The sequence below is a fragment of the Gymnoscopelus braueri genome (assembly GCF_963280865.1).
Source record: "Gymnoscopelus braueri genome assembly, chromosome: 4".
In the NCBI taxonomy this organism is placed as follows: Eukaryota; Metazoa; Chordata; class Actinopteri; order Myctophiformes; family Myctophidae; genus Gymnoscopelus; species Gymnoscopelus braueri.
Genome location: NC_137605.1, coordinates 47,563,045 through 47,588,111, shown reverse-complemented (window position 1 = coordinate 47,588,111; position 25,067 = coordinate 47,563,045). Strand labels below are relative to the sequence as shown.

Here is a 25,067-nt window from a genome sequence, read left to right as displayed (position 1 = left end):
GAGAGTGTACAGTCTCTGAGTTATGGGGTCCTTGAAATGAAAGAGTTTTTAGAACCACTGTTCTAACCTGTCAGCACACGCACGTACTTAAGCAAAAATATTCCACTAAATTAGCATCAGAATAGTTGACCCAATTAATCCGAGAACGAATCTGTGTCATTTTAGATTTGAGCTATAACCATTATTTTATACTGCGCTATTCAAAAATAGCAAATCTACAAGCTCATAGTGCGGCACCGAGTGCAGATCTATGCGCTTGTAGATACATTACATCATTTTGGCGGTCCTTGACATGAAAAAGTTTGAGAACTACTAATATAGCAACATACGTTTTTTTTTTTTTTTCAACAAACTGTTAGGATTTAGAAGACATTTGTATACCTACATGAGTGTCTGCATTTAATGCTGAACCCTGCTTGTAAAAAACCCAATAAACAAAGTTTAAAAAAAAAAAAAAGAAGACATTTGTAGAATATGCTAAATATGATAAGATTTGCCAAAAAAAAATCACGACTTTAAAAAAATAGCAGATCTACAAGCTCATAGCGCGGCACTTGGTGCCGCGCTATGAGCTTGTATATCTGCTATTGAATAGCCAAAGAAATCTAAAATGACACAGATGCGTTCCCGGAATTGAATGGGTTAATAAGTTAACAATGTACTCATAGCCGTTTCAGTGATAATATTATCTTTGCTTTGAGGGTTGGTCCATTTGCACTGAAACGGAGGTGAACATGCTGTGGATTCAGGCAATATAAGTACTGTAATGTGTGCTCTGTGCTTGTCCTTGTGTCACACAGTTCCTCTGTTCAGGTGACTTTCATTCACTCCTGTTCCAAACTGATGATCTCTGCCTGGCCGCCGTCCCCGAGAACACTCAGCAACTTCTTGTACGCACTCCTGTTCACAAAGTAAGAGTAGCCGTGAGCACTTGCATACAGTACTGTACTCGAATACAATTTTAACTTGAGTATTTCCTTTTTTTCAAATACTTGTACCTCTACTCCAACTAAATCTCAGAGGCAAATACCAAATATTATACTTTTTATTCCCACTGACATTATTTGACAGCTTTAGGTACTAGACTGCAGATTTAGATTAATATTACAAAACATACATTGACCTCTTAAGCCCTGTTCTATACTTCAGCTATTCAAATTCGAATAACATAATACGGTCAACAATGACCTGGCATCCGTCTACATAACATGCTATCTAAGTTACATTTTAGCCTTTGCATAATCCTGCAAGGTCGTCAAGGCCTGGTGAGTACTTTTACTTTTGCTACTATTAAGTATATTGTGGTGCAAATACTTTCAGTCTTATCGTCATGTAGAAACCTAATTATGTCCAAAACTGTTACTTTTCAGGATTCAAATTCAAAAGCATCAAAAGTAGCAGATAGAAAAGCTCGAAACAAGCTTGCATATCGCGCCGCGAAGCGGCAGGTTTGGAGCTTGTAGATCTGATACCTTTGATGCTTTTGTGTGATGCAAAAATATGGAGATAAGAGGTTTCTGCCCGACAGCGACGTAAGATTCTTTTATCCCATTCAATCCGGGGACGCATCTGTGTCATTTTAGATTTTAGCTACAACCATTATTTCATACTTTGGCTATTCATAAATAGCAGATCTACAAGCTCATAGCGCGGCAATTTGTAGATCTGCTAAAAAAAATATATGGTGAAAACCTTGGAATATATATATTTTTAAAGCGAAAATTTGTGACTCAAATCTTTGCATCTGGGGGGTCCCTGGAACTAAATATTTTGAGATGGGGGTCGGCAGCCAAATACATATAATTTTGGGTGGTCCTTGACATGAAAAGGTTTGAGCACCACTGTTATAGCAACATATAGAAGATATTTGTAGATCCGGATTGAACGGGTTAATGCAGGGCGTTTACTTGTATGAGAGTATTTCTACAGTAGCAGTGATGTTATAATAACACACCTCAGTGCAGCGTTCCTGCCCAGGCCTCTCTTGTGCTCCGTGTTCCTCAGGCAGACAGACAGGTGGGGGATGAGAACCAGCACCACGGACGGGTCTAGGACGGCCACCGTCTCCAGCACACTGTACACCTGTCTGTCATACGTGCCTTCATTCTCCTCTGCAAAGCACCTATATAGGAGCAAAAGCAGCACAAACACTCATATAGGTATATAGGTCTATCTATCTCATTTGGGAGAACGCATCCGAGGTTCTCCGTTAGGTACCGTTTTGTTCAAAACAAATGAATAGGGTCCATTTGGTTCCATTTGTACACTCTCAGAGTTATGGGGGTCGTGGAAATTAAAAGGTCTAAGAACTACTGTGCTACTCTAAATGGAACAGAGCCTTCATTAGTATCATTGGTAACACCTGTGAAGGAAATGATATTATGGCTGCTGTGCATAGAGCTTATCGAGACAAACTAGAAGCAGCAGCATCGTGTGACTAACATCAGTGTCCAGTCACTTTTGTGACTGGGGTGACCCAAGTGCGTACACATGTACGCGTGCTCGTTGAGTAAACACGTCTGAACAATTACCATTTTTTATTTTAGTAAAAAAGAAAATACATTTTCAGGTGGGTTGGCAATTTCATCTAATCAGTAGAGCGTACTTATTGGCTTCAATTTTATAGTTCTGCTTTGTGTCATCCTGACCTGACCATCCTGACCTGAAAATGCATTTTTCCCTTTGCAAAGAGCCGGAGAGACAAGGACACCCCTGTTACTGAACAAACGATGATTACCATCAGAAAATACAGAGCTATTTAAAGGACAACTTCACCCATTTTCAACCTGTCTTCATATAATTGGTCCTCTCTAATGCTCATGATAATATGGCAGCATTTTTGTGTACTCAGTCTGTGTCTCAGAGGAGACTGGTAGACAGGTTTCTGAAGCGTCCACAGCTCTCCTATGAGACACAGACTGAGTAGGAAAAAAATACACAATTTTATCAGGAGCATTAGTGAGGATCTATTATATGAAGATTGAAAGAAGGTTGAAAATGGGTGAAGTCCGGTTAAGTCAACCAAGTAAGGGGTTTAAGTAGTTAACCTGTAATAAACATGTTATTAACAATACGGTGTCATTGTTGTCATTACCGTAGTACCTGTAATAAACATGTTATTGACAATACAATGTCATTGTTGTCATTACCATAGTACCTGTAATAAACATGTTATTGACAACATGAGAGACAGTGTCATTGTAATTACCGTATTACCTGTAATAAACATGTTATTGACAACATGAGAGACGGTGTCACCTGTAATAAACATGTTATAATACAACATGAGAGACGGTGTCACCTGTAATAAACATGTTATAATACAACATGAGACAGCGTCATTGTTGTCATTACCGTAGTACCTGTAATAAACATGTTATTGACGACATGAGAGACGGTGTCACCTGTAATAAACATGTTATATTATACAACATGAGAGACAGTGTCATTGTTGTCATTACCGTAGCACGGTGACGAGCTGCTCACACGGTGCGTCTGTACACACGGCAGCACATCTCTCCACCACCAGCTGTAAGGCGTCTGTGCTGCTCTTTCTCACTGTGTGGAAAACACAAAGTCATTTGATCACATCTACTAATGTTGAAACTCAACACTGGGCCTGGGGAAATAGTATACTCTTAAAAAACATGCAGGGTAGACAGACTGAAAGCAGCCTTGATGAAGTGAAAGAATGTGGCTGGGCATAATTTCGTCTCTCTCGGTAGAAACTGTCCAAAACTGTTACTTTTCAGGATTCAAATTCAAAAATAGAAAAAGTAGCAGATCTACAAGCTCGAAACGCGTCGCTTCGCGCCGCGTTTTGAGCTTGTCGATCTGCTACTTTTGATGCTTTTGTGTGAGGCTGTAGAATGATCAAGTAGGGCGTTAATTTACGAACAAAACACAAAAAGTTTAAATGTAGAGATAAGAGGTTTCTGCCCGACAGCAACGATAGTATAATGTTGTCACTGTTGGGCAGAAACCTTGTATCTCCGTATCTCAACTTTCCATGTTTTTTTCGTAAATTAATGCTCTATCAAATAGAGCATTAATTTACGAAAAAAACATGGAAAGTTGAGATGAAATAATTTCATCATACAAGACTGTCGCGCAAAAGTAACTAAAGTAACCAATCTACAAGCTCAAAACACGTCGGGAGCTTGTAGATCAGCCGTTTTCCCTATTTCTAAACATTTGTTAAAGCGAAAAACGAAAGTGGTTTAGTGTGTCTTGCGGTCATACAAGGTTTCCACCCCAGACAGTGACAGCACAGCGTGACTCACCGTGTGGCTCGTTGACCAGCATCAGACAGCGTAACAGAGAGGGGAGGGCCAACGTGAGAAGGTCGGGGTCAGTGTCCCTGTTCCGTCTGAGCAGCTCCAATAGGAAGGCTAGGACGGACGCTAGGCGTGGCGGAGGGGCGTGGCCTTTGAACTGCAGGAAGCTGTCACTGTAAAAAAAAAAACATGGCGGGGAACGGGGGGATAATGAGGCACCTTAGAACTCCCTATTCACATGAGCCAAGCCATTGAAAAGTCATTCTGATCTGAATTGATTGTGGTGTTAGTTTTAGTATCAGATATCGGTATTCCCATAGCCAACTAAAATCATTAACCCATTTAGAGCTGGAACACCTATTCGTTGTTATACCTTTCAATCCAGGAAACCCTTTGTGTAACATTAGCCGTTGCTATATAACAACATTGTTTTTATTTTTAAATTAAAATCTAAAACGTTTTTCAGAAAACTTAGGTCAGGATTTAGAAGGCGTTTTTAGAATGGGCCTCAGGTCTAAATGGGTTAACCGTCATGGTTATCATTATAGTATAGAAGTGGTCCGCATGTTTATTGTAATGATCAAGCAATCGATTATGTTCTGGCTTGGATCAATGGAGCTAACATAGTATACTTTCATTTCCGTATCACCAGGAACACTCATTTTTAAAAGATTTAAAAGAAAAGAATACCTTTATTTTTTTACCATTTGTTTTTTACATAATGTTTTTATACTACTACTGTTTTATATTGTGACATTATATGTAAAATCTTACTGTTTTGCCAATTATTTGGGGGCCTGCTTGCAATATCCTCACGGCCCACCAGTGGCCCCTGACCAACAGGTTGTGAATCGAGAATGGCTGTAAAGTATACTATTGTATACTCTCTATGCTTCATGAATGAAGAGCATCATTCTTGCACCTTTTGAAAGAAAAAAGGTTATTGCTATGATACCAACCAGAGCACATGCAGGATGGCCTTCCTCAGCGCTGCCCCCTGCGGGCTGGGCGTGGCCTCGCAGGCGGCCAGCAGCACCGGGTGATTGGCTATGGCGGCGGTGGAGGGCGTGGCGGGCAGGAAGTGGTCCAGGTAGCGGCTGACCACACAGCCAAGCTGCTTCCTCAGGTACACACCCTGGTTCTGAGACACACTGGAGGCCACAGACACTCCCTGACGGAATGCACGCGCACACACGCACACGCACACGCACACGCACACACACACACACACACACACAGGTTTGTACTAGCATTTGAGAATGGCGATTCTATGAATGGCATTTTTATTTTTGTATTTTTTAACCGTTTTTCACAAAAACTGTTAGAATTTAGAAGACAGTTTTAGAATGGGCCTCAGGTCTTAAAGGGTCAAAGCTAACCTGCAGGTAGAGAGGCAGGCTGTCCTTTAATGCTCTGTCCTGCTGGGTGAGGTTGTGGGGGAGCAGCATCCCGTCTATGATGCGAAACAGCAGCTGCTGAGCTTTGGAGGTGGCCAGCAGGGGGCTCCAGTGCTTCACAATGTTCCCTGGAAAACACACGGAGGCACACAAAATGATCACAAGAAGAGACAGACACACATACAGTACTCTTCAGTCCATGTTCAGAGATTTTTTTTGGCAGACATCTGTAACTCAAATCTTTGCCTCTGGGGGTTCCTGGAACTACATATTTTACAAATGTTCGCTTTAAAAAACATATAATCCAAGATTTTGCCACGAATTCACACGATTCCTTCAAAAATAGCAGATCTACAAGCTCATAGCGCGGCACTCGGTGCCGCGCTATGAGCTTGTATATCTTCTATTTTTGAATAGCCAAATAAATCAAAAAAATGACACATAGATGCGTTCCCGGTCTTAATATATATTTATTATATATATATTAAGCTGTCCCTCTGTCCAGTATACCTACCCACAGCCCAGTGGGCCAGCTGTATGCCCTCCTGGTGCTTGTTGACCAGGTATGGTTTGATGTGCTTCAGCACGTCTCCTATGTAGTCCAGAGCCCTGGTCACCATGGCCGAGCGTTCTGACAGCAGCGTCAGTCCACTGTACACACAGCCTACAGCCTGGGGAGGAGGAGGAGGAGGAGGAAGGCTTGTTTTAGACTTCCATCTACAATACATCAGTGGTTCTCAAACTTTTTTCATGTTCAGGACCCCCAAAATGATATGAATTTGGCTACGGACCCCCATCTGAAAAATATTTTGTGCCAGGGACCTCCAGAAGCAAAGATTTTAGTTAAAAAGAAAAGAAACAAGGGGAAAAATGTATATATAAAAATTCAAAGATTTTTCCAAAAATAGCAGATCTATGAGCTTGTATATCTGCTATTTTTGAATAGCCAAAGTATAAAATATGGTTTTGTATATATTTATGGTTAGGTAAATGATTGTGACGCTATATTAACTAATTTTGCTGGGGACACCCTGGTACCCCCAAACCCCAGTTTTGGGAACCAAAGATCTACACAGCTCACAACACAGATGCGTTGTGAGCTTGGATCAATGTAACTAATGTAGTATATACTTCTTTTAAAAAAAATGACATAACATATTTTATATTAATGTTATTTTATCAATTAAATCTTAGTGATTTGTCAATGATTCGGGGGCCCCACTTGCAATATCCTCACGGCTTGGGTTGGGGATGGCTGACGTGATGGAATGGCAAGACAGAAAGAAAGAAGAGGAGACGGAGAGAGAGAGGAAGATGGAGAGGGAGAGAATGTTCGAGAGAGATGGACACAGATAAGGAATGAAATTTATTTGACAAGAATTTGCATGTAAATGCGAGCTGGAAATTTCTGTATTTGAAGTAGATACCAGAGCATTGTAAACGGGACTTCCCAGGAACTAGATATGACTCTGACACTGATACTGATACACGGAGAAGAGAATACATCACATATACTGTATAGCGCACGCTTGTCAGAGGATGAATTTGACTTAGATACGCTGAGTACATTTGACATGCATAGGCGTCGGGATATGGAACATCATGAAACGTAAGAGATGGATATTATGTCCTGGAAAATAATTAAAATAATGATCTCCACGTTTGCCAATTTTCTTACTGCATTTGACAGCTGACGTTACTAGTACGTAGGGCTGGGCAATTAACCAGAAATGTATCAAAATCAATATTTAGACCCAATAACTTTATCTTGCTCATGTAGGTCGAGAATCAGGTTTTTTCTTTTTTTCCATATCCATCGACAAATTGACTCGACCCAGTATATTTACAGTACAGATCTTGTCAGAGAACTTTTGAGGTTCATTAATCGTAACCGAGGCAAAAGTCTGAAATAACGGTGATATTGATTTGAAGTCGTATCGCACAGTCACTACGTATCAATGTTGTCCGGCAGAAACTTAGTATCTCCGTATTTCTTTCCGTAATTAACGCCCTACTACAGCGTCACACAAAAGTATCCAAAGCAGCGTTTTGAGCTCGTCGATTTGGTACTTTGGAATTTGTATCGTGAAAAGTAGCAGGTTTCCACCTGACAGAGAGGATATCATTGTTGTCGGGCAGAAACCTTGTAACTCAATTTTTTTTACTCCGTTTTCTTTTTCGTAACACTGTAGTATAACTACGTCATACTATACAGTGTCACACAAAAGTAGCAAAAATAGCCTACTGAGCTTGTAGATCTGAATTTTTCTTTAATATTGACGAAATTGTCAATATATTTAGTCTAGTTTTAGTCATCATAGCTTAGTTTTAGTCGACGAAATCAACACTGGCCCCATCATCCTTACCTTGAGAAAGAGTCCCAGGGCAGGGCAGGGCTCCAGCCTGGTAGAGGCAGGCTGGAGGAGGCCTGCTCTCTGCAGCAGACTGTCCACCTCAGGAAGCCTGAACACCAGCCTGGTCAGCTCACACAGCTGTTCATCCATGGCCCTGCCTGGAAGACAAACAAATACCTCAACATCCATATTGCGGCAATAATATCGTATTGTGACAATATCAATACAAAAATGAAAGGTTATTTAAAAAAAAAAATCGTTAATTTCTTTTCCAAAAAATATATTTTCTTGACCCATTGTTTGAGAACCCGTAATGTACACAGAATGTGTGTCTGAGAGCCAGATGTCAACTATACTGTGTACCAGTGCTTACCAAACAGTGGGTCGGACTCGGGACTCATTTCTGGGTCGTGGACCCATTTTATGGGTCACAAGTAAATATCCCTCTACCTTTTATTTCTACATTTTGTTTTTAATTATTATTATTAAAAGTGTCAAAAAATTATATTATATTATATTATATTAAAAAACAATTCAAATTATTTTCAAAAGAATTTCATAACTAAAAAAAAGAAAATAGAAATAACAATAAAAAAATATATATGAAAAAATAGTTTGGGTCCTAGAGACATGCTATTTCTTATTTGGGTCTTGAGCTAAACTAGTTTGGTAACCACTGCTGTATATCTTACCTGCCCTGCTGTCCGATCCATCAGCGTTCTTGTGCAGGTGTTGCTGCAGAACACAGCGGAACCAGGCCCTGACTGACGGAGAATGGGCCGACCCAGCAGCATTACTCACTGATGACACCAGGTCACTGAGGGGGAGATAATGGTGTATTTAATACTAAATGGAGCATTGATGGGAGCTCAAAACAGGGTTTCTGCAGGTTTAGGTCAAGTCAGACTTTTCAATGCCACTCAGAATTTGGAACACACTGCCTAAGGATCTGAGGCTAGCAAAATCAGTGCCCTCTTTTAAATGACTTCTGAAAACACACCTTTATGCTAATTGTTTTTCTTACGTTTATTTGCCCATGACAGCTCTAATTTTATAACTTGTTTGTTATAAATTGACCCTCTCAATTTTCTTCTGGGGGGTCCTTCCCTGGCACAAAACATTTGCAGATCGGGGTCCGCGGCCAAAATACATATCAATTTGGGGGTCTTTGACATGAAAAGGTTTGAGAACCGCTGCGTTAGAGGTGGTGTTACCTGTTCTGCAGCAGGTGGGGCAGGTAGCGGGTGACCAGCAGTGGGTGCAGCATGTCATCCCAGCCGAAGCACTGCATGATGGCCTGCACCGGGCTGGGCTGCAGGTCCTGGGGAGCACTGCCAGGCAGGTCCAAGGCCAGCAGAGTGAAGCCTGCATTTAAACATCAACATACAGGAGAGATATATATTACACTAAAAGGTGTGCAACAGTTAATCAAAGTAATATGATATATCGGTGCTGTCGGGCAGAAACCTCTTACCGGTATCTCCATATTTTAACTTTGGACGCCCCACTTGATTACACTACAGCGTCACACAAAAGCATCGAAAGTAGCAGATCTACAAGCTGGAAACCGCGGCGCTTCGAACTTGTAGATCTGCTACTTTTGCTATTTTTGAATTTGAACACTGAAAAGTAAGTTTTGGACATATGATGTTTCCACCCAACAGAGACGATAATAGATATAGGGCTTAAGTGGAAAATCAGACTAAATCGATTTAGTTCATTCGTTGATATTATAAATAAGATAAATGATCACAACAACAACAAAAAAACGTGCTTCTCGATTATTCGATGAATTGAAAAGGTTTTCGATAGAATAAATCGCTAAGAAAACAATGGATAGTTTAAAACAGAAGGAGGAAAGTGGTGCATGGGTTCAGTCACAGTGGCTTTCTCAAACAGGTGCTCTTCAGTGAAACAGGTACTGTAGGTAGGTATACAATAATAATAATAATAATAATAATAATAAACTTTATTTGTATAGCACCTTTCATGACATCACATGCAGCCCAAAGTGCTTTACTTAACAAACAAAAAAAAGAGATCAACAAAAGAAAAATAACACAATATTAAACAAGATCAATGATGGTGCTTGTGGTGAGGCAGACTAGGGAGAACAGTACTGAGGCACTCTTCAGGTGGTCTTCAAGTGAACAATAACACATTTATTGTTGAGCAAGGCAACAGTTTTGATATTATACCGTTTAGACCAGGGGTCTTCAATGTTTTTCAGCCCAAGGACCCCTTAGCTGAGACAGAGATGAAGCAGGGACCCCCCACTACATATTGTATAAAATTGTGTAAAAATGTGTATTTTCAGACAGTTAACCACTTAATTAAACCCTTAATACTTAGAAAACCTGTACTTGATCTGCTCTTTTTTGCCCTACACCAAACCTCTTCGCCAGAAAATAGCCGATCTACAAGCTCACAACGCCTCGCAGCGCGAGGCGTTGTGAGCTTGTAGATCTGCTATTTTCTGCAAACGTTCCCCTCAGAAAAGGGTGGTAAAAGTTCCTATCACACAAAGATTTGGCGGACCCCCTGTAGTAACTCTGAGGACCTCCTAGGGTTCCCGGAGCCCCTGTTGAAGACCCCAGGTTTAGACTGATGATAAGTTCTTGGTTGATCCTACGTTACCATTTCTATGCATTTGATGTATTACCTCGTGTTTACCTTGCTTTAATGCTCGCTCTGGATTAAGATCGTCTGCTAAATGCCTACTTTTTTTTAAATTGTAACAGAGGATGACCAACGTGTTTCGACACTTGGGTCTTCAACAGGGTCCTATTATCACATTGATTGCCTAGATCGAGTTAATTCATTTTTCAAATCGATCGCTTGCGTGCCGCAATTCTGAAAAACGAGTTAACTCGTTCTTTGGAATTTTCATTGTTTAATCTGTGATCGCGCTGTTCTGTTTATTTTTCATCATAGCTTTCGTTTTCCACTTACTTCACACACACCGGGATCCGGTTTCATGACGCAGATTCCGTTTCCCTTTTTTTTTTCCCGGTCATTTTCGGCCAGAATAGGGAAAAACACGGTTTTTCACACGGTATAAAAAACCAACCGCTCCAACCGCTCCACTTCTATTTTCTATAGTCTGGGTGACGGACAGTCATCGTCGTCGTGTATCACATCGTACTTTAGGCCGATCGGCAATCTGCGAAAACGTCACATCCGGTTTATGACGTATGCACTGTTTGAGCCTGTTTCGGGGGGGCGAGCGAGTCAGCGAGGTGATCAAGGTGTCTATTTGCTGCTCTCTGCTGGTAGAACTGTCGTATGTGTTTAAAACCGCAGTCAGACAATTTATTTGAATGAATAAAAAACACGCAAATCGCTGGCACAGGGGTGAGTACATTATGAATAAACTCTGGCAGTCAATGTGTTAATCCATTAAGACCGGGAACACATCTCTGTCATTTTAGATTTCTTTGGCTATTAAAAAAATAGCAGATATAAAAACTCATAGCGTGGCACAGTATGAGCTTGTAGATCTGCTGGTTTTTTGAAAAATATTTGACATTTGTAAAATATTTGGTTCAAGGGACCCCCAGAAGCAAAGATTTGAGTTACAAATGTTAGCTTTAAAATATATATATTCAAAGATTTGCACACATTTCCACGATTTGAGCTTGTATATCTGCTGTTTTTGAATAGCCAAAGAAATCTAAAAATGACACAATGGATAGGTAGTTGTGGTTCAAGTCCCTCCAGTAAAGAGAGCTGATGATACTGTTCCACCACTCTGCCCTCACTGACCTGCGGCGGCGTCGGCCAGCTGAGTGGGCGGGGTCTGAGAGAGACGCAGGCTGCGCAGGTAGGGGAAGAAGTGAGACCACAGGGCCGCTGCCACCGCTAGGTGGCGCTGTTTGCCTACTACACCACCGCCGGTAGCAGCAGGACCCCAAGCAGACGATGGGGGGGCCGACTGCACACTGCGCTGATGGACTCTCCTGTTGCACGCACGCACACACACACACACACACACACACACACACACACATGGATTAGCATACATGTGAGGACATCAACATTTTAAGAGACATTTTATAAATTCCATTTGTACCATTTTGAACCCTAAAGTTCTCAGTCTGAATTTACATTAAAGTTTCACACAATGATCTTTTTAATAGGCATGGTAGCCAGGCTAAAGGTGTCATGCACTGAAAATGACCTTGTAGATCTGCTGTTTGGGGTATTTTGATCATTAATGTATTAAATAGATGTTAGTTTGATTAACTGGACCACTCTCTTCCAAAAATCCCAGAGTCCAGTCAGTCAGTGCTGACACTGACAAAGACATGGATTGTGTTGCTTTCTCAGTTAACCCATTCAATCCGGGAACGCATCCCAGTCATTTCTAGATTTATTTGGCTATTCAAAAAATAGCAGATATACAAAATCATAGCTTGTAGATCTGCTATTTTCGAAAAATCGTGAAAATGTGTGCGAATCTTTGAATATATATATATTTTTAAAGCAAACATTTGTACCTCAAATCTTTGCTTCTGGGGGTTCCTGGAACAACATATTTTACAAATGTTCGCTTTAAAAATATATATATATTCAATGATTTGCACACATTTTCATGATACATTTTTTTTTTGCAGATCTACAAGCTCATAGCACGGCACTCAGTGCCGCGCTATGAGCTTGTAGATCTGCTATTTTTGAATAGCCAAAGAAATCTAAAAACACGTTCCCGGATTGAATGGCTTAACATCAATGTGTGTCCCTCCTGTGTTGTGTGTGTTTGAGGCCCCCCTATCTGTCTCAGGAGTCCTAGTGGCCCCCGGGTCACCCTCGCCAGGTGCTGGCAGAGTCCTGAGTAGAGTTACGGCCCCTTGGGAGACCCTCGGGGACCCCTCTTGTCACCATGGGTACGGTGGCATGGGGCGTGTGTGTGTGTGTGTGTGTGTGTGTGTGTGTGTGTGTGTGTGTGTGTGTGTGTGTGTGTGTGTGTGTGTGTGTGTGTGTGTGTGTGTGTGTGTGCGTGCGTGCGTGCAGAGTGAACTGCAGTGTGTGCCGGGTTCAGCCGTGGGACAGGGGTGTGTGTTACACCAACGACCTCCGGGTGAAGGTCACAGAGCTACAGGTGAAACAGGTGGGCTGTTCATTGGGAGAGGGAGGAAGAGGAGACAAGGAGTCTGGTTCAGACCCAGTGGTAGACAGTAACCAAGTACATTTACCATGAGTACTGTACTTTTAAGTCAAGGTATTTCGATATCTGTACTTTAGTATTTCTATTTTTGGATACTTCCCTTCACTTCACTACATTACAAAGTGGTTAGATCTGTTATTTTCTCCTCCCCCTGGTCAGCCCGGGCGCCTGATGGAGGGGAAAGGAACTGGTTGGAATAACGTGTTTCTTCAACGCGCTACGTCCAACCAGGTTAACTCCCCCCTGTCAGGTGACAAGAAGGTCAGTTGGCTCTCATGCATTGAAGGAGGCATGAGCTCGGCCCTGGGCTCCCTAGGCTGGTGGGGGGAGTGTAGTGCCCAGGATCACTTAGAAAATTGGCACCGGGTGAAAAAAGGGTTACAAAATCGAGGGATAAAAAAAAAATGAAAAAAAAATTATTTTCACTATTATTTAAAGGGATAGTTCACCCCAAATAAATATATTTTTTCTATCGATTAGTCACCCCATGGAATTTTTTCAGTTTTTGTCGCATTCCTAAGCCAATCATTTGATGACCAGTGGACCGGTAGGAGACACAAAGGAGACTCTTCGTGTCTCCTACCGGAACCACTGCCGGTCATCAAATTATTGTCTTAGGAATGCGACAAAAACATATCCACAAGTCTCCATGGGGTGACTAATCGATAGGAAAAAAAGTCATTTTGAGGGTGAACTATCCCTTTAATATTGTTTTGAACATTTCTGGAAAATCTTTAACTCGAGTACAAATTTGACAGAGCAACTTTTCACTTTGCAGTTGAGTAACATTTGACCAGGAGTATATCTGTCTCTGTCGGGTGGAAACCTCATATGTTCAAAACAGTTACTTTTCAGGATAAAAAAAAAAAAAAAGAACAAAAGTAACAGATCTACAAGCTCAAAACGCGCCACGTTTCGAGCTTGTAGATCTGCTACTTTTGATGCTTTCGTGTGACGCTGTAGTATAAATCAAGTAGGGCGTTCATTTACGGGGAAAAAAATCACAAAAAGTTAAAATATGGAGATAAGAGGTTAAGAGATAAGAGCGACGATCCAACAATACTTTGGACTCAAGTACTGGGGGGGGGGGGGGGGGGGGGGGGTGAGTACTCTGCCCACCACTGCCCACCAGAGAGGGTCATGGGAAGGAATAGATGTGGGGAATTATGCCTCTTGATTGGCCGCTCGCCTCGGCGCCATGGTGATGGCCATCAACGGGAGCGAGTCCTCGGACCCTCCTCCCTCCCTCTCTGCCTGACGGGCAGAGTGATTCTTTTAACCCATTCAATACGGGAACGCATACTGTGTGTCATTTTTAGATTTTTTTTTAAAGCTATAACCATTATTTTATACTTTGGGGCTATTCAAAAATAGCATATCTACAAGCTCATAGCGCAGCACCGAGTGCCGCGCTATAAGCTTGTAGATCTGCTATTTTTTTTAACAATCTTGAAAGTTTTTGCAAATCTTTGAATATAGTAAATGGTTTTTAAAGCACTTTTTTTACTCAAATCTCTGCTTCTGGGGTTTCTACAAATCATCTTCTAAATCCTAAGAGTTTTTTTTTTAAACTTACGTTGCTATAATATCAGTGGTTCTCAAACTTTCTTCATGTCAAGGACCCCCAAAATGATATGTATTTGTCTGTGGACCCCCCCATCTCAAAATATTTTGTTCCAGGGACCCCCAGAGGCAAAGATTTATATATATGCACACATTTTCATGATTCTTTTTCAAAAATAGCAGATCTACACTCTCATTGAATTATCTGCTATTTTTGAATAGCAGATATTTTTTGAATTTTTTGAATAGTGACATAGATGTGTTCCCGGACTGAACGGGTTAATGTGTGCGGATTCCACGCAAGTCTTAATAGACATAATGACGCCCGGGTCTAAATTTGCCCGGGCTACATAATTACCCCCGTTAATTGTATCAGAAGAAAACGGCATTAATCACCAAGAGATACCGAGGTATTGCCAGCAAGAGGAATTATGCTTAATTTGGCGGGACGGATTGGAAAGCGAGAGAGAGAGAGAGAGGGAGAGAGAGAGAGAGAGAGCATAGTCTCTCTTTTTTATTATTTGGTTAACTGGGTCAGCGTGGTCCAGGGCCCATATAACACAGAGAGAGAGAGAGGGGCCTTTGGGGACTTCTAACTCTTCTACTCTCTCTCTCTCTTTGCCATTAATGTGCAAATGTAGTGGCCCTGCAACCCCGAGATGTGAGATGGGGAAGTTTGGGGAATTAGCCACTCTAACGAGATACTGTGTTACGGGAGCCAGGGCCCTGAAATGAGAGGAGTGCGCTTAACCCGTTAAGACCGGGGGAACGCATCTCTGTCATTTTTTGGGCTATTCAAAAATAGCAGAAGCTCATAGCGCGGCACCGAGTGATAGCTTGTAGATCTGCTATTTTTGAATAAATTGTAAAAATGTGTGCAAATCTTTGAATATATATATATATATATTTTGTTTCTTAAAGCGAACATTTTTAATTCAAATCTTTGCTTCCGCCATGTTAAAATATTTTTTAGATGGGGGTCCGCGGCCAAATACATAATTTTGGGGGCCCTTGACATGAAAAGGTTTGAGAACCACTGATATAGCAGCAACATACGTTTTTTCAAAACATTTAAAAAGGATTTAGAAGATCCCCAGAAGCAAAGATTTTAGTTACAAATGTTTGCTTTAAAAAAGATATATATATTCAAAGATTTGCACACAAATTTTCAAAAAAGTTCGTGGCCAAACACAAATATTTCTGGGGGTCCTTGACATGAAAAAGTTTGAGCGCCATTGATATAGAAACATACGTTTTTCAGAAAACTGTTAGGATTTAGAAGACATTTGTAGACTCGGCCTCAGGTCTTAATGGGTTAAGTTAGTGTTTCACCTTTGAGGTGTGTGTTTAAGTGTGTGTGTGTGTGTGTGTGTGTGTGTGTGTGTGTGTGTGTGTGTGTGTGTGTGTGTGTGTGTGTGTGTGTGTGTGTGTGCGTGTGTGCGTGTCTGTGGCAGAGACGGTCGAGTGCGTCCACAAGAGAATAACAGTAATACACCTACAGTAGCTGAATGGCGGTGAGGACACTAATAGCTGCCTAGCTTTTACAAACGCAGGCTTTTATTCAAATGAATCCAAACTACATGACCTCCATTCAGACGGCACAATGCTCCAAACCTAGTCTCAACCAGTGGGGGACACAAGTACTCTACTGCAGTACTTGAGTCAAAAGTATTAGATACTCCTGGTCAAATATTACTCAACTACAAGTGAAAGTTGCTCTGTCAATTTTGAGCTAAAGTAGGCCCTACTGGAGTACTTGCTTTGAAAAGTATTCAAAACTACAAATCACAAATTACATTTTCTTTTTTTCATATAAATCAATGCGTTGCTGTATTTACATTTTGTCCCTGTGTATAGTATGACAGGGGTGACTGTGAGTGTGCGCTGGCTGGCACACACCCTGACGTGCTCACTGCAGAGACAATAAATCCATATCTCCTTGGCTTGATAAAGTGTACCGGACCCCTTGTGATGGCCACGGCCTCTCGCTGGGGGGCTGGCGGCCCGTTCTGCTCAGAGCCATTAGGGGGAAATTAATTCAGATTGCATTTAGATTAAAGAGGTAGGAAAACACGACACAACACAATGGAGCCTATGGGGTGGTGGATGGGCAACAGGGAAGGGACAGCAAGTATAGATCGTAGACCTGTTGTGTGTTTGTGTTCACCACTTGACACTTTTTTGGTGTGTTTTTTTCTAGCACCTTAAGTATATCACGCACAGCAGTGGTGGAAAAAGTACTCAAATGTTTTACTTGAGTAGAAGTATCAATACTGCAATGTAGAAATACTCTGTTACAAGTAAAAGTCCGGAATTCAAAATTTACTTGAGTAAAAGTACAAAAGTATTGGTATCAAAATGTACTTAAAACGTACCAAAAGTAGAAAGTACTCATTATGTAGAATGCCCGGTTCACAAGTTTTCAAATGTATTAAGAAGAAATTTCCTTCGGGATTAATAAAGTATATATCTATCCATCTATATCTATCTATTTATATAAAAATCTTGATGGAATGCGACGCATTGTGAGCTTGTAGATCTGCTATTTTCAAATGGCCGAAACCCGATTTGCAGGTTTTGTAAGTAACTACGTACAAAACCTGCACTAACCACTATACATTTAAAAAATATATAGTGGAGTACAATATTTGCTTCCGAGATGTAGTGGAGTAGAATTAAAAGTACTGAAAACTGGAAAGTGGAAAACACTCCAGTAAAGTAAAAATACCTCAAAATTATACTTAAGTACAGTACTTGAGTACATGTACTTACTTACTTTACACCACTGATGCACAGTAGACATCTGCTGCTATGCACACGCACCTTTATAGCTTATCTCAGGTACCATGTGTATATATGTAGATAACTTGCTTTAGTTTTTGGTTCTCTTGTCTGACCTCCCCCCCTCGTCTTTCTTCCCTTTCTTTCTTTCTTTCTTTCTTTCTTTCTTTCTTTCTTTCTTTCTATGGAAATAACGATAGGATGGGAGCTATGTACAAAAACCAATTCCACCCACCTTTTTTTGCCTCTGTAAACCTGTGATGTGACAATAAAGCTGATTCTGAGATCTACAATCTCACAACGACGCGTCGCAAGTGAGCTTTCGGCGACGACAGTTGGGTGTAGTAAGTAGAGTATAGATCGATAGGTAAAAAAAGCGGTCAAAAAAAAAAGAGCCAACTCCGGTCCAGTTCTCTAAGTCTAGAGGGGTTTTAAGTGGTTAACATCAGATGCCGTGTTGCTGTTTTTTTTTTCTTCTTCTTTCTTCTTTTTTCGAAAGTGCGTGCTTGTGTTGACTGCAGCTGGGGGGGGGGGGTTAAACAGGGTCTCTAATAGTGTGTGTGTGTGTGTGTGTGTGTGTGTGTACACACACACGTTGTAAGAAGTGTGTGTGTACACGTTGTAAGAAGTGTGTGTGTACACGTTGTAAGAAGTGTGTGTACACTTTGTAAGAAGCGTGTGTGTGTGTGTGTGTGTGTGTGTGCGTGTGCGTGTGCGTGTGCGTGTGTGTGTGTGTGTGTAGACGTTGTAAGAAGCCGCAGTGAGGAGGATTAACCCATTCAATCCGGGAACGCATCTGTGTAAGATTTCTTTGACTATAAATAAAATATCAGATCTACAAGCTCATAGCGCGGCACCGAGTGCCGTGCTATGAGCTTGTACATCTGCAAAAAAAAAATTAATCGTGAAAATCTTTGAATACATATTTCTACAAAGATATTATACATATATATATATATATACATATTTCTTAAAGCAAACATTTTTAACTCAAATCTTTGCTTCTGGCTTCTGGGGGGTTCCTGGAATAAAATATTTTTAGATGGGGGTCCGTGGCCAAATACAATATTTTTTTTTTTCTAAATCCTATGAGTATGTTGCTATATCAGTGGTGCTCCAACTTTTCCATGTCAAGGACCCCAAAATAATATGTATTTGGCCTTGGACCCCCTGAAGCACAGATTGGAACCCCAGAAGCACAGTAGTTTGCTTTAAAACATATATATATATACTATATATATATATATATATATATATATATATATATATATATATATATATATATATATATATATATATATATATATATATATATATATATATATATATACACACACACACACACTGTATATTCAAGCTTGTATATCTGCTATTTTTGAATAGCCCAAAGACATCTTTTAAATGACACAGATGCGTTCCCGGTCTTAAAGGGTTAAGTGGGGTCTCTGACGACGTGCTGTACAATGAGCCTTGATGGGTGTGAAAGGCTCCATTCCGCCCATAGTAACCAGGCTAATGAATTCAGACTCTAATCGATTGTCTTCAGCTCTCTCTGGATTAGATGCAACCTTGCTGGAAGGGGAAAGGAGGACTAGCTGAGGTGTGTGTGTGTGTGTGTGTGTGTGTGTGTGTGTGTGTGTGTGTGTGTGTGTGTGTGTGTGTGTTCTTGTATCACTATGCTTGTGAGCACCATACAGTATGTGCCCTCAAGTATAGAAGAATTTGAGAAAATAAAACATTGTGAAGTAAATTTTCCCTGGTCTAGAGAAGATTTGGGGAGTTGGGCTTACAATTAGGAAAAGATTCAGGCTGGGTTAGTGTTAGGATTCAACATTTTGCGGTTAGGTTTAGGGGTTGGCGGGGGGGGGTAGAGTTTTCCTGATTTATAATAATAATAATACATTTTACTTATAACGCACTTAATTTTTTTGCAAATCACAAAGTGCTACCGGGTTTTAAACACAGATGGCATAAAAATGAATGCAAAAACATTCAGCAACAACAAGACCCTTCGGTGTTGTGCACTGAAATGTGCAGATATACAAGGCATGACTTGTCGCGAGCTTGTAGAGCTGCTATTTTCGGCTGTAGGATCACGGCAAAAAAAAAGGATATCACCGTCCTACAACATAGACCATTGGTTCTCAAAGTGGGGTCCGGGGACCCTCCAGGGGTCCTTGGAGGGGTTCCAGGGGGTCCCCAGCAAAATGTGTTACCGTGGCTATCTAAAAATAGCAGATATACAAGCTCACAGCGCGTCACTTCATGCAGCGCTGCAAGCTTGTACATCTGCTATTTTTTTTAAACATTTGGAAAACATTTGTAGATTTAAAACAAAAACAAAAATCTTCTCTTTTGGGGGTCCCTGGCACAAAACATTTACAGATGGGGGTCCGCAGCAAAACACATATCATTTTGGGGGTCCTTGGCATGAAAAAGTTTGAGAACCACTGACATAGACCTCACAAGTATAGTGATGCACAACGTGTGTGCGCGCGCGTGTGTGTGTGTGTGTGTGTGTGTGTGTGTGTGTGTGCGCGCGCACGCACGTGTGTTTCAGAAACTGAGACAAGTGGAGTGGGGTGCTACTGGGGGAGGGGGAGGGAGCGGAGGGATAGAGGGTACAACTGCTCACCCCTGCCCCTCTTTCCCTCTCCTCTCTCTCTCTCATCTGGGAGACAGGGGGATCATCTCCAGTCTAAATGAGATTACAGCTCCTTCAGCTGCTTATCTGGGCTAATGCCAGGCGCTGTGGGCCTAGCGGGGTGCTGCGGCGTTGGCGGCTCGGGCTCGGCCCGCGGGATCAAGCAGCCCCGCACCGGGAGCCCCCCCTAAGTACAGGCTTCTGTGTACAGGGGATCAGCTGTACTCGGATTAGTTTTTTTCATTTTACTTGAGTAAAAGTAGCAATACCACAATATACATATATTTTTTAATATATATCGTCGCTGTCTTGCAGAAACATCGATTCTAACTTTTTGTGTTTTTTTTCGTAAATTAACACCTTAGTTGATCATACTACAACGTCACACGAAAGCATCAAAAGTAAGCAGATCTGCAAGCTCAAAAGCTTGTAGATCTGCTTACTTTTGAAATTGAATCCTGAAACTTAACAGTTTAGGACATATGAGGACCTGACAGAGACGGTATACTCTGTTGCAAGTAAAAAAGTGTGTTCAAAATGTTACTTACAAAAATGTTGGCGGCAAAATATACTTGCAGTAAAATGTCTTTTCAAAACGTGTATTTTAAGTCATAAAAAAGCTGATCTACACAATGCGTCGTCGCAACGCAACGCGTCATGTGAGCTTGTAGATTTGCTATTTTCGAAACATCCAAAGTGTAAAATAGGGTTTAAGTGGTTGATGTTTCGTAATAACAATCTAAAAATAATCAACTAAAGTTTTCAAATAATTGCCTCTGAGATGTAGTGGAGTAGAAGTATAAAGTATACAAAAACATGGAAATGGCTCACGTCAAGTAAAAGTACCTCAGAATTGTACTTAAGTACAAGTACTCGAGTAATCTGTACTTCAGCACTGCAGGGGATCAGCGGCAGCTCTCTCTCTCTTCCCTCTCTCTCTCCCCTCTCCTCCAGACCCCCCCCACCTCCCCAACGCAGCGCCCCATCGCACCCCCGCTTTAATCCCCCAGGAGAGAAGAGGAGAGGGGGAACATACAAGGAGAGGAAGAGGAGAGATGGAGAGGGAGAATGAGGATTTGGAGAAAAGTAGAGGAGGAGGATGCAGGAGGAGGAGGAGTGTGTTTGGAGTTTGTGTGTGATAATAAATGAGCTGTATTACCGTATATCCCGTCTCTGTCGGGGTGGAAACCTCATATGTCCAAAACTGTTACTTTTCAGCATTCAAAGTCAAAAGCAGCAGATCTACAAGGATCTGCTGCTTTTGATGCTTTTGCGTGACGGTGTAGTATGATCAAGTTGGGCGTTAACCCATTAAGACCTGAGGCGATTCATAAAAATGTTTTCTAAATCCAAACAGTTTTTTGAAAAAAATGTTTCAAGATTTTTCAAAAATAGCAGATCTACAAGCTCATAGCGCGGCACCGAGTGCCGCGCTATGAGCTTGTATATCTGCTATTTTTGAATAGCCAAAGAAATCTAAAGTGACACAGATGCGTTCCAGGTCTCAATGGGTTCATTCTTTTTTTGGGGGGGGGAAAAGGTTCGAATATGGAGATAAAAGGTTTCTGTGAATCCACAAAAAAAAGAGTTCCAATGGATCCAATTATTATGTACTGTAGTCACAAGCAGGGGGTGCAACAATTAATCACATCAATCGATTTAATTGATCATAAAAAATAATCAACAATCGATACTTTAATAAAACTGGACTCGGGAACGATGCCCCACCCGGTTATGAAATACCCGTTGAACCAGTGTCATTGTACCCGTTTGTCGAGCCGGGTCCCTTTTATGCCCATATATGGAGATTTCTGTATCTGTCCGTCTGCGTCCCTTTTATGCCCATATGGAGTTCTGTGTAGGGCATGCCCAAATATGGAGTCCAGGCCAGTCGATGACGTTATATTGAAGGTTTGGTGCATCGCTCCTTCAGGTCCTCGGCGATACGCACGGCGAGTTTGAATATGGGTCGGCTCGCGGTTCTGGACAGGATGTGAGCTTGCAGATCTGCTATTAAGACTATTTTTGCACGACACCGCTGTGCGATAAAGTATAGTAATAGTAAAATACGGTTTACCGGTATGTGGTTAACCCATTTAGACCTGAGGCCCATTCTAAAAACACCTTCTAAATCCTGACCTAAGTTTTCTGAAAAACTCATATTTATTCAAAAATTACAAAAAAAACGATGTTGCTATAAACTGTACAAAGCAACAAAACCCCAAAAGGAGTTCCCGGATTGAAAGGTATAGTTACGTATAGGGGTTCCCGGTCTAAATGGGTTAATCGATTCGTTGATATCCATATTATTATTTTCAATACAAAATACCTGTGCTTCTTGATTAATCGCTTTATCAAAAAAAAAAAAAACGGATAGAATAACGGCTAAGATAATAGTGTATGGTTTTGGCCCTAGAGCATGATGACAGCCTCACCCAGTGGTGGAAAGTAACTAAGTACATTTACTTAAGTACTGTACTTAAGTACAATTTTGAGGTATTTGTATTTTACTTGAGTATTTCCAATTTCCAATACTTTTACTTCTACTCCACTACATCTCAGAGGCAAATATTGTACTTTTACTCCACTACAATTGTTTGAAAACTTTAGTTACTAGTTACTTTTCAGATATAAATTATTACATCATAAAACATCCATTAACCACTTTAGCCCTATTATACCTAGGCTATTAGAAAATAGCAGATCTACGCGTCGTGAGCTTGTAGATCGGCTATTTTCTAATATTTTTGTACTTTTACTTTTGGTACTTTAAGTACATTGTGAGGCCAATACTTTTGTAATTTACTCAAGTAAATTTTGAATTATGGACTTTTACTTGTAACAGAGTATTTCTATATTGCAGTATTGGTACTTTTACTTAAGTAAAACATTTGAGTACTTTTTCCACCACTGGGGCCCTCACCTGAGCTGGGCCAGGACGATCTGCAGGAAGCCCAGGGCGGAGCTCAGCTCCGACTGGCGGCACGCCGGCAGCAGCCAATCGAAGCCCTCGTTGAGAAGCCTGTCCTCCGATAGGCTGAGAGAGGCGCTGGTCTCGAACACCTCGGCCACGCCCTCCAGGTAGCAGCCCAGGGGCCCCCAGAGGGCCAGCCTGCGGGAGGTCTCCGTGTCCTTGTTGTAGAACTCCTTGGCGGTGTGGTTGAAGGAGGAGGCCAGCCAGTTGGCCTGGGCCCCGACGTCCAGACCTCGCTCCTGGAACGTCACATTGGTGTACGGGTGCAACATTTAATCACACTAATAATCTCATTCAGTGCCAAAAATATTTCTGGCTATATCACCCCTGTGCCAGAGCCAAAAATACATTGTAAAAAAAAAGTGCTTAGGAAGCGAGATACAGCCTTTTTCAGTAAGATGTTAAACAAGAAGTGAATGGAGCAGCAAATCTTCAAACCATGATATCTTGGGTTCTGAACATTATTAATTTTTTATTCATGACGTCTCAGACGTCATTGGCACTCTGGGCTTATGAAAAACGTGACGTCTCAGACGTCATTGGCACTGAATGAGTTGATAATAACCACCAATTATTAGATTATTAAGACCTGAGGCAATTCTTAAAAATGTTTTCTAAATCCTAACAGTTTAAAAAAAAATCTCAACAAAAAGAATATCACGATTTTTCAAAAATAGCAGATCTACAAGCTCATAGCGCGGTGCCGCGCTATGAGCTTGTATATCTGCTATTTTTGAATAGCCAAAGAAATCTAAAGTGACACAGATGCGTTCCAGGTCTTAATGGGTTAACACTTTCAATCTGGGAATGCATCTGTATTTTTTTAATTTCTTTGGGCTATTCAAAAATCGTGAAAATTTGTGCAAATCTTTGAATATATATTTTTTCAATCGAACATTTGTAACTGTGAAATGTCTCAATAAATGTCTTAATTTTTCTGAAAAACGATTGTTGCTATATCAGTGGTGCTCAAACTTTTTCTTGTCAAAGTCAAAATTATGTTTTTGGCCGCCGATCCCCATCAAAATATGCTGTTCCAGGGACCCACCAGAAGCAAAGATTTGAGTAAAAAAATGTGTTTCAAAAAAATATATATATTCAAAAATAGCAGATCTACAAGCTCGTAGCGCGGCCCTCGGTGCCACACTATGAGCTTGTATATCTGCTATTTTTGAATAGCCAAAGAAATTTTGCTGGGGACCCCCTGGTACACCTCCCAAGGACCCCTGGGGGTCCCTGTACCCCACTTCGAGAACCAGTGGTAAAACCTCTCTTAACAATTCCAGGCTTGTTCTCACTACTGTACCTGGAACAGTAGGAGCAGTGCCAGCTGTCCCCTCCAGACCAGGGTGCGGTGCCCGGGGGCACAGTTGGGTGGCAGCAGCCCCAGCAGCTCAGAGGCCCGGCCAGCCACGTCCTCCAGCTCCACCTGCCTGGCCACCACCACGAACAGCAGCAGGAAGTTCATCAGGCCCGCCTCCGACAGCTCCACCATCTTCTTCTGGGAGAACTTGGAGTAGATCCTTGGAGAGAGAGAGAGAGAGAACAAAAGATGGTGTTCAGAGGAGGGTTTAGGGGAGAAAACACAGAAATGGAATTTAAAGAGCCCGTAAACAGGAAAGAACTCCTGAGAGCAGTTTTCATGGGCAGGGCTAAACACCTCACCTGATGACACACTCATGATGGCATAATTCCTAACTACACCAGCCCTCTGCCAAGCTACACTAGTCTTCTGCCAAGGTGTCTATGCTAGACCCTAGAGTGCATCGCCATCTTATTTTTCATGACTATACTGTGGATTATAACATACTAGTCCATACCCAGTAGACGCATCCGTGGGGGGATATGCGCACATGATCTGGCACCCTCATTTTTTTCTTTTACACAAAAACGCTAATAAACAGCTGAGA

General features: G+C 41.4%; 1 protein-coding gene across 2 annotated transcripts in view; it reads right to left on the bottom strand.

Annotated features, from left to right (window-relative positions):
• Positions 1-593: 593 nt before the first annotated feature.
• Positions 594-25,067, bottom strand: part of mms22l (MMS22-like, DNA repair protein) — a 44,390-nt gene continuing 19,916 nt past the window's right edge. For both annotated transcript variants that reach the window (XM_080426227.1, XM_080426228.1), the window contains exons 14-26: positions 24,464-24,680; positions 23,107-23,396; positions 11,794-11,987; positions 9,243-9,393; positions 8,721-8,845; positions 8,041-8,186; positions 6,189-6,345; positions 5,657-5,802; positions 5,237-5,448; positions 4,284-4,450; positions 3,462-3,558; positions 1,955-2,122; positions 594-900 (exon numbers count right to left, since the gene is read on the bottom strand). In XM_080426227.1, the coding sequence (XP_080282353.1) occupies positions 825-900; positions 1,955-2,122; positions 3,462-3,558; positions 4,284-4,450; positions 5,237-5,448; positions 5,657-5,802; positions 6,189-6,345; positions 8,041-8,186; positions 8,721-8,845; positions 9,243-9,393; positions 11,794-11,987; positions 23,107-23,396; positions 24,464-24,680 (2,146 nt within the window). In that variant the 3' untranslated portion in view covers positions 594-824. The remainder of the gene's footprint in view (positions 901-1,954; positions 2,123-3,461; positions 3,559-4,283; positions 4,451-5,236; positions 5,449-5,656; positions 5,803-6,188; positions 6,346-8,040; positions 8,187-8,720; positions 8,846-9,242; positions 9,394-11,793; positions 11,988-23,106; positions 23,397-24,463; positions 24,681-25,067) is intronic.